This window comes from Oryx dammah, unplaced genomic scaffold (genome assembly GCF_014754425.2).
Source record: "Oryx dammah isolate SB20612 unplaced genomic scaffold, SCBI_Odam_1.1 HiC_scaffold_27, whole genome shotgun sequence".
Taxonomy (NCBI): Eukaryota; Metazoa; Chordata; class Mammalia; order Artiodactyla; family Bovidae; genus Oryx; species Oryx dammah.
The window spans coordinates 28,447,596-28,461,565 of NW_024070211.1; the positions used below are offsets into that span (position 1 = coordinate 28,447,596).

Sequence of the window (13,970 nt, forward strand, 5' to 3'; positions counted from 1 at the left end):
CCTGGGGGCAAAGGGCCTTTCTCCCCATTCCCCCAGAATGCCCCCACTCTGTATGGCCTCAGAGGAAACTCCATCCGCGTGTTCCTTGGACAACAGTGGTACACATAGAAATGAGGCAAAAAAAGCCTTGAGCCTGGAGCTTCTCAGGAATTAATTAGGGCCACCTCACCTTGCCAAGGCTCAGAAAGTGAAAGTGTTGGTCACAGTCTTTTCCAGCTCTTCGCACCCCCATGGACTGTAGCCCACCAGGCTCCTCTGTCCATGGGATTTTCCAGGCAAGAATACTGGAGTGGGTTGCCATTTCCTTCTCCAGGGGATCTTCCTGACCCAGGGATCAAACCCGTGTCTCCTGCATTGCAGGCAAGATTCTTTACAGTCTGAGCCTCCAGGGAAGCCCAAGGCTCAGGCCCCCACATCAAAGATGGGCAAGTACCACCTGTCCTGCTCAGAGAGTGAAGGGACAGTGAGTGGACCTCTGGCCCCCCACCCTTCACCTGTGCTCTGCTGCAGCACAACACCACTGTTGGTCATCGCAAAGGCTGGAAGTGGGCAGAAACTTCCAAAGATTCTCTCTCTCTCAAGACAGAGGCTTGAAATTCCTTTCAGGGCATGCTGCTTCCTTGTTTTGAGGAAAATACAATATAGGTCCTTTGGCTATTGAGGATGAAGCCCAGGGCTTACCCCTGAATGGAAGAGAGAGTTGGAGGCGAACCACACTGGCCTGCATGACGATGGAAAAGTGCTTGTCCCGTGGCTGGGAGGGTCTCTCTGCAGGTGTCTTAAGAGACAGGATGGGGGAGGTACCTAGTTTTCACCTCCCTGGGCCCTGGACCCTGCGTGGGGCAGACTTACGCTACTCCATGTGAGAGAGGCAGGCTTCTGACCCTGGATGCTAGCCATAAGCTAAGAGGACCTGTGGAGGAGGTACTCAGTCTCTGGGCCTCGGGAGGAGGTTTTTAGAGGTGTTTCACCACGTTTCTGGCTTTCTGTTGGCCTCAGCTTTCAGTCCAGTCAGATCTGGTCCTAGCTGTGCTTGCAGACCCTGCAGTAGTTGGGTGGTGGGGTCCTGCATTCGGAGAACAATAGCTGCCTGTGAAAGCCCAGTGCGGGGCCCCCAGAGGTGAGGCATGTGAGCACAGCCTGGGATTCCACACCATATTAGGGGAGGGCCGCCTGGTCAAAGAGGGGACTTCTGCTGTCAGCTGGGAAGGCCTGCGACCTCTGGATGCCTGAGAAATAAAGGGAGGTGTGTCACCCGCTGGCCCCGCAGGGTTGGCTGGCGGGAAGGAAGCACACAGGACACAGCACACCACTAAGCTCTCAAAACTCAGCTTTATTGACTTCCAGTGTTTCCCTCTTGGTCTGAGCTCAGCCCAGCTGGCTTTGATAGGTCACTGAGACTCAACGGCACAGGGGCTGGCAACACCCCGGCTCCACCACTTCCCTCCCCAGCCACCGGGCTCCCCAGGGAGGGAGGAGGAGAGGCAGTTTCTGTGGTGTTGGAGAGAAAGAATGGGCAGCAGGGTCAGAGGCCAAAGAAGCCATACAAGCAGCAGCATGCCCGGCGCACCCATCACACGCTGATTCCAGCCACACACACTCACACTCTCACCCCAGAGCACTAGGGTGGCCTTCCACCTTCCAAGCTCTCACCAGCCCATGCCCATCAGCCCTTGTGAGACCACGCCCTGCTCAGCCAATCCGCCCTGGCTCATTCTCAGATCCCAGGACTGCCCACAGGAAAATAACCTCTCCCAGATGCCTCGGGGCCTTGATTTGTACACTCTAACCCCAGCGCTAGCAAGAGGTATCAGGGGAAACGAAGCTCACATTCCCCCTTCATCCACATTCTTGCCACGCCTGCCAGGGACAAATCAAATGACAAGATGTCCCCATCTCACGACGAGTTAACAGGCCGACCAGAGCTGGAACTACATATCCCAAGATGCACAGCTCCGTTAACTGCGCACCACTTCCCCCAAGCATGATCTAACAGAAAGAAGGCGAGGTGCGTTGCATTCTGGGACTTGTAGTCCCCAGGAAACAGCACCAAACACCCTGGGAAGCATTTACAGGCTAAGCCTACCTCCCACCCGGCCCCCGCCCACCACCCAGGCCCAGCTCTATGCTCAGCACGGGTGAGCGAGAGGGATGGAGGGTCCCCTCCCAGTGCACAGGGTTGGGCGCTGTCCTGTTGGAACTGTGCAGCAACTCTGGGTCCTGGACATCCAGCTCAGAACACATCTGGGGAGAGAGCAGGGGTGGGGTGACAGGAGAGAGGATCAGCGGCAAGCTGTGGAGGGCAGAGCTAAGCATGCAGCCCTGGGCTAGCCCTGTGGCCTCTCCCTGAGCCCTGGTGCATGGTGCGGGAGGATGGGATGCGGTCCCTCCTAGACCTCCCTCCTGGGGCACCCTGGCCCTATCCCCCCTCTCCAGGGTTAGCCGGCCTCACCTCTGGCTAGTCCGGAGGCTGGGGGCAGGCTGAGGCAGCAAGAGGAAGGGAGGAGGAGTAGGCTCCGGTTCTGAATCTGGACGGGCCGAGAGGCTCCCGCCCCACCCAGCTAGCCTCCCCGGAAGACCTTATGGCCCTGCGGGCCACAGCATCTTCCTCGCCACAAAGAGGCTTTCTGGGGAAAAGGAAGAAGGGAGTCCCAGCCAGGCAGGAGGCAGTGAAAGCAAGCGATGTAGCCCGCAGGGAATTGCAGAGAGAAGAGTGCGAGGGAGGAGAAGCAGCACCAGGAGGGAAGCAACAGAGACGTCAGAGCTCAACACTGCGCACGGAAACTGGGGTGGGGGTGTCTGCAGCCGACCAGGAGAGCTGTGGCTGCCCACTCTGGCTCAGAGAACCTCAGGCCAAGTCCTCCTTCCTTGACATCATTCAGCAACACAGGTGGCAGAAGGCCTGGGCATGAAAGGCCCAACCCAAGCCACAATGCCCCTTAGAAACTCCCCGTCTAATAAGAATTAAGTTCACCCTGGCTCCTCAGGCCCTCCCGCTGCCCTGAGGTCCCCCCACCGTGGACTCCACCAGGGACCTATCAGCCGTGGGCTGAGCACAGCAAATCCACGCTGGAGGGAGGGCTGGGCCTGGGGAGGGTGCGCCGAGGCAGACAGGGGCTCCTGCAACTCAGGCCATGCCCTTCTCTGACCAGGACTCCCAGTCCCCCTGAATCGGGTGGGCTGGGCCTGGTGATCAGAGGATGAGGCAGCGAGTGGCCTTCTCCTCCGGAGAGGGGCTTGGCTTGGCTGTGTCACCCCTTGCACCCTCATGGGGCTCCCGCACGCCTGGATCGTGGTTCTGGGCCTTGGGCTGCCCCTGCCGTCGTCGCTGTGCCCCCCGCCCACCTGCCGGTTTCTTCCCAGATGCCTCCATCTCTGACAGGCTGTAGGCCATGGCAAGCTGCAGGTCCTCATCCTCCTCAGAGAGGCTGCCGTCGAGGGGTTGTGACACAGGGGTCTGCCGGACCTGCGTGGCCCCTGACCTGGAGGTGACAGACTGCTGCTGCTCACGACGGCTCAGCTCCAAGCCCAGGGCCAGGTCATCTGGGATACCTGCAGGAGTCACGGCCACCATGAGGCCCTTTGATCCAGGCCTCGGGAAGCCTACCAGGTGGCCTCATGCACTCTGGCCACTCTCAGCTCCTCCTTTGGAAGTGGGGATGCATGCATTTTGAAACCTACATGGTTATGAGCATGGCCAGTTATTCAGCTTCAGCAGATACAAGCTGTCTCTTTGGGCAAACTGCTCAATCTCCCTAAGCCTCCCTTTCCTCATCCATAAAATGGGAATGACAAGAGTGCCTACACCGTCAAATGGTTCCAGTGATTAAATAAGACACCTTGCAAAATGCCCTTATTAGCACACAGAGCTCCCAGAGTCAGCGGGCACCAAAGGATGACCATCCTGTACCGCGGGGCACTGTGGGAAGAAGAGGTCAGCCCCAGGAACCCTGCATCCTGTAGTATCATTTCTGGCTTCACCCTTCACTAAGTAGGTCAAAGCCTCGGGCATGGGGCTACCCAGGAGTTAGGACCGTTTAGCTATGCTCAGGCTCCGTCTCTGCAAATGAAAAGTAGGGCGAGTGCAAACTGCCCTGCTTTCCCCTGGTTCTTGTAAGAATATTGGGGATATGGTGGTGTGTGTGCAAGGGCTTTGAAACTAGTCAGGTGCTCTGCAAACTCCAGGCATCCCAACTCATGACAATGGTGACTAGCGGGCCCTCTGAGAGCCCACGATTCTGTGTCCCGGCAACCCCACCGCCCCCCGCCCCGGGATCACCATCTCTGATCCTGCCAGTCTGGCCTCCCTGGCCCAGGGGTGTTCAGAGAGGAGTAGGTTGGGGAGGGGGCTCTGGGGCCTCCAGCTTCCTGCCAGGGATCGGTGGCAGGGCCCTTCCTCACCATTGATCGTGACGGACTTCAGCTGCCCATCCTCCTCCACTTCTACCCGCTCCTGCCCGTTCTCCATGATCCTGTGGGAGACAGCACGGTTCACTAGGCAGGCAGGCCTGAATCCTGCGGGAGTCTGTCCGGGCTCCTCACTGCACTGGATAAGACGTACTGGGCTCTGCCCTCAGGGAGCTGCCTCTTAAGTCGTCTGCAGCCCCCCACTGCCACTTCACCCTTCAGCCCTGGCATGGTCCCAGAAGAAGCCCTCACCTGCGTGTGGTGATGCGGCGTCCTTGGACAAAGGTGGTGGACGTAGAGACGGAGCGAAAAGCACCAGCCCCAGGACTGAAGGAGAAAGACGAGGAGGAGAAATCTGGCATCGGGATAAGGGGGGTGGGGGAGGAGGGGGCATTAGACAGAGGCTGCACCCGGCAGGCAGGCTGTGCTCACAAAGGGCCGGAAACCTCTGTGAGGCAGGGCTCTGGAGACATGAGAGAGAAGGCGTGGGAGAACAACGAGCTGAGGTGAGGGGCTCCAGGACTCCAAACGTTTGCAGGCATGGGAAAGAATGGCACTTACCAGAGTGCCCAGGGAAGGAGGAAGAGAAGGTGAAGAAAGGGCCCGAGTGTCGGGAACCCCGGTTCTGAAGCTCTGAGAAGGGGCCCAGGTCATCTGCAATGAGTAAGCAGATGAACCATCATCTGGTGAAAAGATCCTCCCCTGCCCCCCAGAATGTGTGAACCCTGTTCTTTTTTTTTTTTTTAATATTTATTTGTCTGCATTGGGTGTAAGTTATGGCATGTGGGATTTAGTTCCCTGACCAGGGATTGAACCTGTCCCCTGCATTGGGAGCACTAAGTCTTAAGCCACTGGACCACCAAAGAAGACCCTGCTGCTGCTGCTGCTGCTGCTAAGTCACTTCAGTCATGTCCGACTCTGTGTGACTGCATAGAGGGCAGCCCACCAGGCTCCCCCGTCCCTGGGATTCACCAGGCAGGAGTACTGGAGTGGGGTGCCATTTCCTTCTCCAAAAGAAGAAGACCCTGAACCCTGCTTAATCTTAGTCTTGAAATAGAAGCTGCTAAGCAACTGGGTACATTTCGGCTTGGACTGACTTATAAATCAAATTCATTTTTAGTATTATATATGATAAAGTTCCCTGGTCAATTGCGGCCACTGTAAATAAAGGAAGACAGGCAGAAGGAACACCTCCTTCAGTTTTAGGCATAAGCCTGGTGTGATGTCAGGCAGACACAGCTACAAGTCTCCGCTCTGCCATCTGCTGTGTGACTCTAAGCAAGTTATTTGAATGTGCCTCAGTTCTCTCATCTCTAAGTGGGTATAAAGTTATCCATTCAAACAGGTAGCATCTGTTGTTGTTTGTAATGGCATTATCGCTGGTCCCATGATGTTCTGAGTCTTGCTTTCATGGCTGTCACTGTGGAGGTTTAACAATGAATTACTGTTGTTATCATTTATGTAAGGCAAGTCTCTGAAGTGTCACTATAGGGTCACGTGGGTTCTGGCATGTGTGAGGTTCTGTCCCAGCGCTCACTTGGATCCACCCCCACAAAGTCTTCTGTCTGTGGAATTCTGTTTCCCTCTCAGCCTCCTGCCTAAGGCCTCCCAGCTGATGGAGGGCAGACCTGGAGGGAGAAGTCCAGCTCGTCAGACGCCCACCAAGTCTACTCACCAAAGAGCTCTGCAAAAGGGTCTCCGCTCCCGAAGAACTCCCGGAAGACCTCCTCCGGGCTGCGGAAGGTGAAGGTGAAGCCAGGCCCGCCACTACCAGCTTCCGTGCGAGACGGGCCGGTTCCTGGAGGAAAGGCAGCATGGGGAGAGGGCTCAGGGCAGGCACCTTGCCCTGAGTGAGGGGACCCCACCCGAGGCTCGGAGACTCCAGGAGCCTGGAGTGAGAGCAAGAATCCACTGCAGAAGACTGGCCTCCCTGCTCCTCCCTGACCCACTTCTGTCCCGGGGTGTCCCCACTCCACCTACCTGCCCCAGTCAGCCCTTCCCGGCCATAGAGGTCATAGATCTCACGCTTACGCTCTGAAAAGAGAGACTGGATCATTTCTCCCTCCCTCTGGGATGACGGCCACCACTCCCCCAACTTCCAGGCTAGGCCCCTCTGAAGACTGTCCAGAGACTGACACTTGGGGGGCAGGAGGGTGAACAGGGGACATGAACATGGCCATGGTTTTAGCAGCAGCTCAGCCCTTCACACAAGGGGTCCTTCCCATCTGTATAATGGACACAATAACAGCACCGACCTCATAGCTGCAAGGATTAAATGAGATAATCCACCTAAACTGCCTAGCATAGTCCCTGACACTCAGTGCTTCATAAATGTTAACTAATGATAACTGTGTTATCATTAATCAGGGCTTTAACCTAAATGTCACAGAGAGACCTTCCGTGACTACCTAACAAAAGTTGGTGCCTGTGATTCCCTATTCCCTATCACATCACCCTATTATTCCTTTAGCGTAACCTTGTCTCTGCGTTTACTTGGTTAACGTCCATCCTTCCTGACCAGACTATGATAAACCCATCAGGGCAAGGACATAGCCTGTTTGTCCTTCACTGTTCCTCTGCCCAACAAGAGCCTGGTACCTTAAGTACTCAGTAAATATTTTTTGAATTAATGAATGAAAGACCTGGAGTCATATTCCTTGAGCAAGTTACTCACTTCTCTCAGCCTCAGTTTTTCTTGTCTGACAAATGGGATAAATCCTGTCTTGAAGAATGGCTATGAAGACTCATGGAGATTACACCCCCTAAGGCCTGGCTCAGAGAAGGCTCAGCATACCTTGGTTCCCTGCCTTGCTTCTTTCCCCTTATCAGGACCTATGCCGCAACTATCAGACCCTGGGGAACAGACACTGAGACAGGAAATAAGGGGAAAAATAAAAGGGTGCTTGGCACACAGTAGGTGCTCCTCTGAATTGAAACAAAGAATTCCAGAGTCCCTGTGAGAGAGGAGCACTTAACTGCCAGGTTGAAAGAGGCATGGAGGTGATGAGGGTGCTGGCAGCGTGGCTTTGGGAAGCAATGTGATGGGCATGAAGTTGGAATGACAGGTGCTGGCCTGCCCTGACCCCTGACCCTGGCCCTTACTGTCGGACAGCACTTCATACGCCTCGGCCACCTCCTTGAACTTCTTCTCAGCAAACTCTTTATTATCTGGGTTCTTGTCTGGGTGCCACTGTAATGCCTTCTTCCTATACCTGCAGGAAGTGGGTTCAGAAGGGAGGGTCAGGGGACAAAGGCAGGGACTTCCCACCAGGAAACACAATGACCCATTTCCTGTTAGTCCACCATAGCCCTTCCACCACTCAGATCCGGGTCAGTCCCAGCGGCTAGGGCTGCCTCTGCAGCAGTGTTTTAATGGAGTCCCTCTCTCTTCCCTCTGCAGCCAGTGCTGGGACTACATACTTGTATCAGCAGATGATAACCTGAGAGTGAGAAAGTCCCAGCCCTAACCCCTCCTTGGGGCTAGCTTGGTCTGGGGTTGCAAAGGACGGTAGGTACATGTGTCCATGGAGGGTACGGAGGCCGCTGGTCCCTCCTGGTCTCAGTGCTTGAGCATGTCTGCACTGCATGCTCAGAAACCCCACACTTAAGAGGCTGGGGGATGGGGTAGGAGTGAAGACTGAGGGAAAGAAAGGACGGGAGGGTGCCCTGGAAAAAGAGCCCACACTGCAGCTCGTAAACAGATCTTCTCGCTACACATTTTCCCCTATTCATCCAGGGGTTTCCTTCCTCCCTACAGGGGGTCACTCTCTGAGGAAGCCTCCCACCCCACCCCAGTCTTTTCTAAGGACCTGGCTCTCTCCGCACTGCCTCTGAAGGGCCCCGGGGTGGTGGTGGCGGGGTGGGGTGGGGTGAGTGGCTTTCTGATGCACAGCGGAGGCACTTACGCCTTTTTGATGTCATCAGCGGACGCACTTCGAGGTACGTCTAGGATCTCGTAGTAGGATGCCATGGCAACTCGTTAGTCGTCAGGAGGGTCTCCTTGGGGGCTGCGGGGTAGAGAAGGTAGAGTCAGACCCGAAAGAACCGAGAGCCCCTCCCTGGGGCTGGAGACCCCCGCAGGGGGCAGCAGAGCCCGCTGGCTCTCCTCGCGGCCGGTGACTAGACTCCCTCCGGCAGCCTTATCGGCCCTGGCAGGCGGGTGCCACCGGCTATCTCGGGACTCAGAGCCGGAGCGCCCTATCGCAGCCAGCAAACGCCAAGGGCCCCCCAGCCTGACCGGGGCCCCCCGCCCGCACCTCCTCCGCCAGGAGTCCCTGGCCTCCTGCAGCACCCCGCCCCTGCCCCCCTCCGGGAACCGTCTGGCACCGGCTGCCCGGCTCGCGGCTGCTGCGTAGGACGCGGCCGGCCCAGCTGTGCGCGCAAGCGTGCGTCAGCGGCACGGAAACTACTAGAGACCCAGAGGAGGCCGGCTCGGCCTGTCACCTCAGGGGTGGACTGGGGGGCGTGCTGCTGCAGGGGCTGCCGGGAGATGGAGGCGGAGCCGGCTATTTTGGGCTTGCACCAGGACAACGTCATCCCCAGATGGGAGCTGGGAGACAGCGGCAGGTTCCATTCAAGCGTGACGCATTCGCCAACAAACAAGCCGCCCAGCCACTGGCCCCTCTGTGGCCTTCCTACAGACAGGCTCGGTGACCCGGGGAAAATCGCCACCTCAAGGGCTCACAGACTCCCCTCGCGGCCTAAATCCTCCCCTTTCTTTCAGATCCCTGCTCCAGCCCCATCGTCAAAAAAGGCCGCCTGATTTCCCTGAGTAGGTCAGACCTGCCTCTCATAGCTGTTCTTGGCATATTTCCTCACACTGGTCAGAGATACAGATTAGCATTTGTTTATTTGACTGACATTCACCTCCCCCACTAGAATGGCAGTTTCGGAGGGCAGAGATTATGTCCTTTTTTTTCTCTCTCACTAGAGTATTAAGGACAGTTAGTGGGATTCAAAAATAATCCGTTGGATGATTAAATAATGAACAGATGGGAACATGTTGTTATGACACATTGGACACATTTGGGGTGGAGGGCAGAAAGAGAGGAAATTCCCCAGATTCGAGGTTTCTCTTTCCAAACTGATCCTGAGTAGATCTCTTCCACTTTAAGGTGATTTCTAGCCCATGGCCTCATGGGAAATTGAGAGAACCTTCTAGAACTGGCTTCCACTTGCTATCCAGGCCAATCCACAAACATTAATTGAGCATCTTATATATTGTAGATGCTGCCAGGATGTAAAAAGAAGACTGTGGCCCAGTCCCTAACTTCACAGAGCTCCAACCTAAGATACCAGCCCAGCAGTATAGACCACTGGGAAACCTCAAGGCTTTGGAAACAGACAGACCTGGGTTTGCAACCTGGTGCTACTGTGTGACAGGAAAACTTCTAAGGACTCGTTTTTTCCTCCCTAAATATAGGTAATGCCTAGGGCTCTTTGAAAGTCACATGAGGTATAGTGAATAGGTCGTACAAGTGGGAAAGAATCCGCCTTCAAATGCAGGAGACACAAGAGATGCAGGTTTGATCCCTGGGTTGGGAAGATCCTCTGGAGTAGGAAATGGCAACCCACTCCAGTATTCTTGCCTGGAAAATTCCATAGACAGAGGAGCTGGCAGGTTATACAGTCCATGGGGTCTCAAAGAGTCAGACACTACTAAGCACACAGCACAGGCTCTTAGTACAAAAACTCTGGCATCATTACAGGCTGAACAATAATGGTTATGTGAGTCCAGTATTTTAAGCTGGGTGACCCAGAAATGCTTTCATCAAAGAGAAGGGCTTGAGCCAGACATGAAAGCAGAGCCTGGAGTGCATTTGTCCGGTTTTCCTGGCTGCTCACAGTCTCTGAGCCTCCTACCTACCTACACCTGGCGAATTCCCACTGTGTAGGCTTCGATGGGAAGCAGGCCACTACCTGCCACAAAACCTGACACTTGCTCTCCCAGACTCCCTGGCTCCAAGGGTGCAGGCAAAAGCCAGACATTCTGCCAGTCGGGAGGGCCAACTGGGAATCTGGAATCTGGAACAAGTCACAGAGAAGCAGGGGCAGTTGAGAATTCATTTCTACAATGGTGGCGGCAGAGCCAGCAGTGGCCTCTAGTGTCTGGAGGAGGGAATGTCAACCTCAATGCCTGGGTGGGAGGAGGCCTCTCTGCAGTGAATGGAGGGGACAGCGGTCTTTTAGGCAGTCTGTCCCGTGCCCTGACCTTGACTGTGGTACAGACTGCCCAACTTCCCTTGATGGCTACCTGTTTGCAGAGTCTTGTTTGGCAGCCCTTGTATCGATTCTGTATGCTACCCAGTATCTCTCCAGTTGTGTGTGTGTGTGTGTGTGTGTGTGTGTGTGTGTGTGTTGGGTGGGGGTGGGATTGGGTGGATGATTTCCTGTTTGTTTGTTTTTTTTGCCAGAGCTTCTACTGTTTCCAGTCTTGACTGACCTTGGTATAAGAGGAAGGAATCGATTAGGTTCAGTCAGTTCAGTCAGTCAGTCGTGTCCAACTCTTTGCAACCCCATGGACTGCAGCACGCCAGGCTTCCCTGTCCATCACCAACTCCCAGAGCTTGCTCAAACTCAAGTCCATCGAGTTGGTGATGCCATCCAACCATCTCATCCTCTGTCGTCCCCTTCTCCTCCAACTTTTTAAAAATCTTTCCCAGCATCAGGATCTTTTCAAATAGGTCAGTTCTTCACATCAGGTGGCCAAAGTATTGTAGTTTCAGCTTCAGCATCAGTCCTTCCAGTGAATATTCAGGACTGATTTCCTTTAGGATTGACTAGTGTGATCTCCTTGCAGTCCAAGGGACTCGCAAGAGTCTTCTCCACAGTTCAAAGGCATCAGTTCTTTGGTGCTCAGCTTTCTTTATAGTCCAACTCTCACATCCATACATGACTACTGGAAAAACCATAGTTTTGACTAGATGGACCTAGCAAAGTAATGTCCCTGCTTTTTAACATGCTGTCTAGGTTTGTCATAGCTTTTCTTGATTAGTTTAGGTCACTCCAAAGTCTTCCAAATCTCTTTCTTTTTACTTCTCTTATCTCAACAGACTTTTGTCTAGCACTTACCATGTATGTGGTATTATGTTAAGACTAGGAATATAGAGAAATATAAGTTTCAGTCCCTGTACTGAAGGAATGAAAACCTTGTTGGGGCACAGGCCAATGACAGCTGAGGGGAATTATGTGGAACACAAGTAGCAAGCAAAGGGTTAATTTCCTTTGTTCACAAAGGATTCCAATAAACTTATGAGCAAAGACAAGCAATGTAATTTTTAAATGGGCAAAGGGCACAGAAAAGCCAGTTCACAGAAGAGAAAATACTGGCTTTTAAATATGGAAATCTGTTCAATCTCATTCATAGTAAGAAAATTATAAAGGAAAGCTGCAAGAAAATACTTTCACTTCTCAGATGATTGATGCAGATCAAAAGGTGTATGTTATATGGGCAAGACTGTGAGCACAGGCGGTCTCATACATTGGTAGTGGGAGAGGTAATTTGGATATAATTTTTAAAGAGAGCAGTGTGAGGTATATATCAAAATTAAAGGTGTGTGCCCTTTGACCCAGTAATGCCAATTATAGTAATCTGTAGTTGTACATATATGCAAAAAAGTATGTGCAAGTGTTGCAGCATTCTTTTCAATAGCAAAGAATTAGAAATAACCTAAATACTACACCATTAATAGCAGACTGGTTAAATAAGTAATGATAAAATGCACTATGGAATACTATATTGTCACCAAAAAGAATGAGGCATATCTATATGTAATGCTATGTTATTGTTAAGTGAAAAAACAAGATGTAGAGCAAAGTATATTTAAATGTGTACACACATTAGTATACATTAGTGTGCACACTTCAGCAGTCTGGAAGGAAATACTGTAATAACAAAAAACATGAACAATGATGGCTGCCAAGAGGGGAATAAATGAAGGGGACTTATTTTTGCTGTTTGTCAATCTCTTTGGTACCTTTTGAATTCTGAAGTGTGTGTATATAATAACTGGTCAAATACGCATGTAATCTTTTAAAATCTAGTTGGGGAAATGGGATATCAGAAAGGAGCTGAGTGCTACGCTGCAAGGTGATGCATGCCAAGTATCGCCTGAGCAATAGAGACAGAAGGGGCTCTAGAGGAAGGAGAGCCTCGGAGCTGGACAGGTCCTGGGTGACTGTGGCCTAAACTGCAAGGAATGGCAACAGGCAAGAAGAGGAGGGGGGCTAGAAGGGAATGCAACTTTGGAGGCAGGCATGTTCCTGACACATCAAAGGTAAGGGAGGAAATGTGTTGGGTGGAATCCAAAGTTGGGGCTCCGTCTCTTGTGTCTGCCTGCAGGAGGTAATTGTACCCTGGCTTTAGAAGCCTCAGGGATGAAAGCATTCCCCTGCACTGAGGGAGTCCTCAGGAGCCGGGCTAGATGGGTGCTCCCAGCTACTCCATGGAGATCTGGGTTGCCACCTCCCACAGCCACACCCAGCCCAACCTAAGCCTGCCAGAGCTTGCCCACAGAGTTACTAATTGGGAGACCTCACCAGATCTGAGAGGAGGTGGTCCTCCAACTACCCAGAATGGGCTGGCTGGTACAGCCATCAGGAGGGGAGCCTGGCCACCTCTGTGGATGCCCAGCCATGTTGCCAGGTGAGGACCTCACCTTTCTCAGGGCCTTTCCTCACCTATTGGAGGTCAGTTGTGGGGAGCTTTTGAAGCTTGGCCCCAGAGACGCCTTGGCCCTTGTTCAGCCCTGGAAGCTGAGTCCCTGCACCGGCCCCCCCTCGCCTCTCCCACAGTGCCCGGCCAAGGGAGTGTCAAGCGTCACCCCCTCCCTGCCTTCGAGGCAACTGAGTCACTGTCTGGGCACCAGGGACCTGGCAGGTCTAGACGAGGTGACGTCTGGAGGGGTGCCCCTATCTATTGCAGGCAGGAGGAGAGAACACCGAGGAAGAGGAGGCAGCAGTTTTGGCCAGACTGACCCAGGTTTCAATCCCCGCTCCTCCACTTCCTCGATGAGTAGCCTTGTGCAAGTCACGTGACTTCTCCAAGCCTGTGTCACCACATCTATAAAGGAGGCATTCATTAAACAGATTTGAGAATCTAATATGTGTCAGGCAGCATTCTGGATCCTGAGAGAAGAATAGGCCTTGTTCCCATGGACCTTCCAGTCCAGTGGGTACGATAATTATATTTACCTCAGAAGGCAATGGCACCCCACTCCAGTACTCTTGCCTGGAAAATCCATGGACGGAGGAGCCTGGTGGGCTGCAGTCCATGGGGTTGCTAAGAGTCGAAACGACTGAGCGAGTTCACTTTCACTTTTCACTTTCATGCATTAGAGAAGGAAATGGCAACCCACTCCAGTGTTCTTGCCTGGAGAATCCCAGGGACGGGGGAGCCTGGTGGGCTGCCGTCTATGCAGTCGCACAGAGTTGGACACGACTGAAGCGACTTAGCAGCAGCAGCAGCAGGATTAAAGAAGGTAGTATTGGGCATTCCCTGGTGATCCCATGGTTAGAATTCCATGCTTCTATTGCAGGGGCACAGGTTCAATCCCTGGTCAGGG

At 53.5% G+C, this 13,970-nt stretch overlaps 1 protein-coding gene across 7 annotated transcripts; it reads right to left on the reverse strand.

Annotated features, from left to right (window-relative positions):
* Positions 1–1,313: 1,313 nt before the first annotated feature.
* DNAJB2 (DnaJ heat shock protein family (Hsp40) member B2) lies at positions 1,314–8,868 on the reverse strand. Of its 7 annotated transcripts, none has more exons than XR_005718958.1 (10): positions 8,664–8,868; positions 8,313–8,414; positions 7,510–7,619; positions 6,388–6,441; positions 6,083–6,205; positions 4,969–5,061; positions 4,660–4,762; positions 4,402–4,472; positions 2,453–3,552; positions 1,314–2,244 (listed from the first exon to the last, which is right to left on the reverse strand). XR_005718958.1 is itself a non-coding variant. In XM_040228276.1 (10 exons), exons 2-10 carry the CDS (start codon positions 8,375–8,377, stop codon positions 2,234–2,236), a joined length of 837 nt encoding a protein of 278 aa, XP_040084210.1. In that variant the 5' UTR covers positions 8,378–8,414; positions 8,664–8,868; the 3' UTR covers positions 1,314–2,233. The 7 variants fall into 7 exon arrangements, 5 of the variants coding, with proteins under 5 accessions (XP_040084210.1, XP_040084212.1, XP_040084208.1 ...); XM_040228276.1 differs by having other exon boundaries at positions 3,346–3,552; XM_040228278.1 differs by having other exon boundaries at positions 3,346–3,552; positions 8,734–8,840.
* Between the last annotated feature and the right edge of the window lie 5,102 nt (positions 8,869–13,970).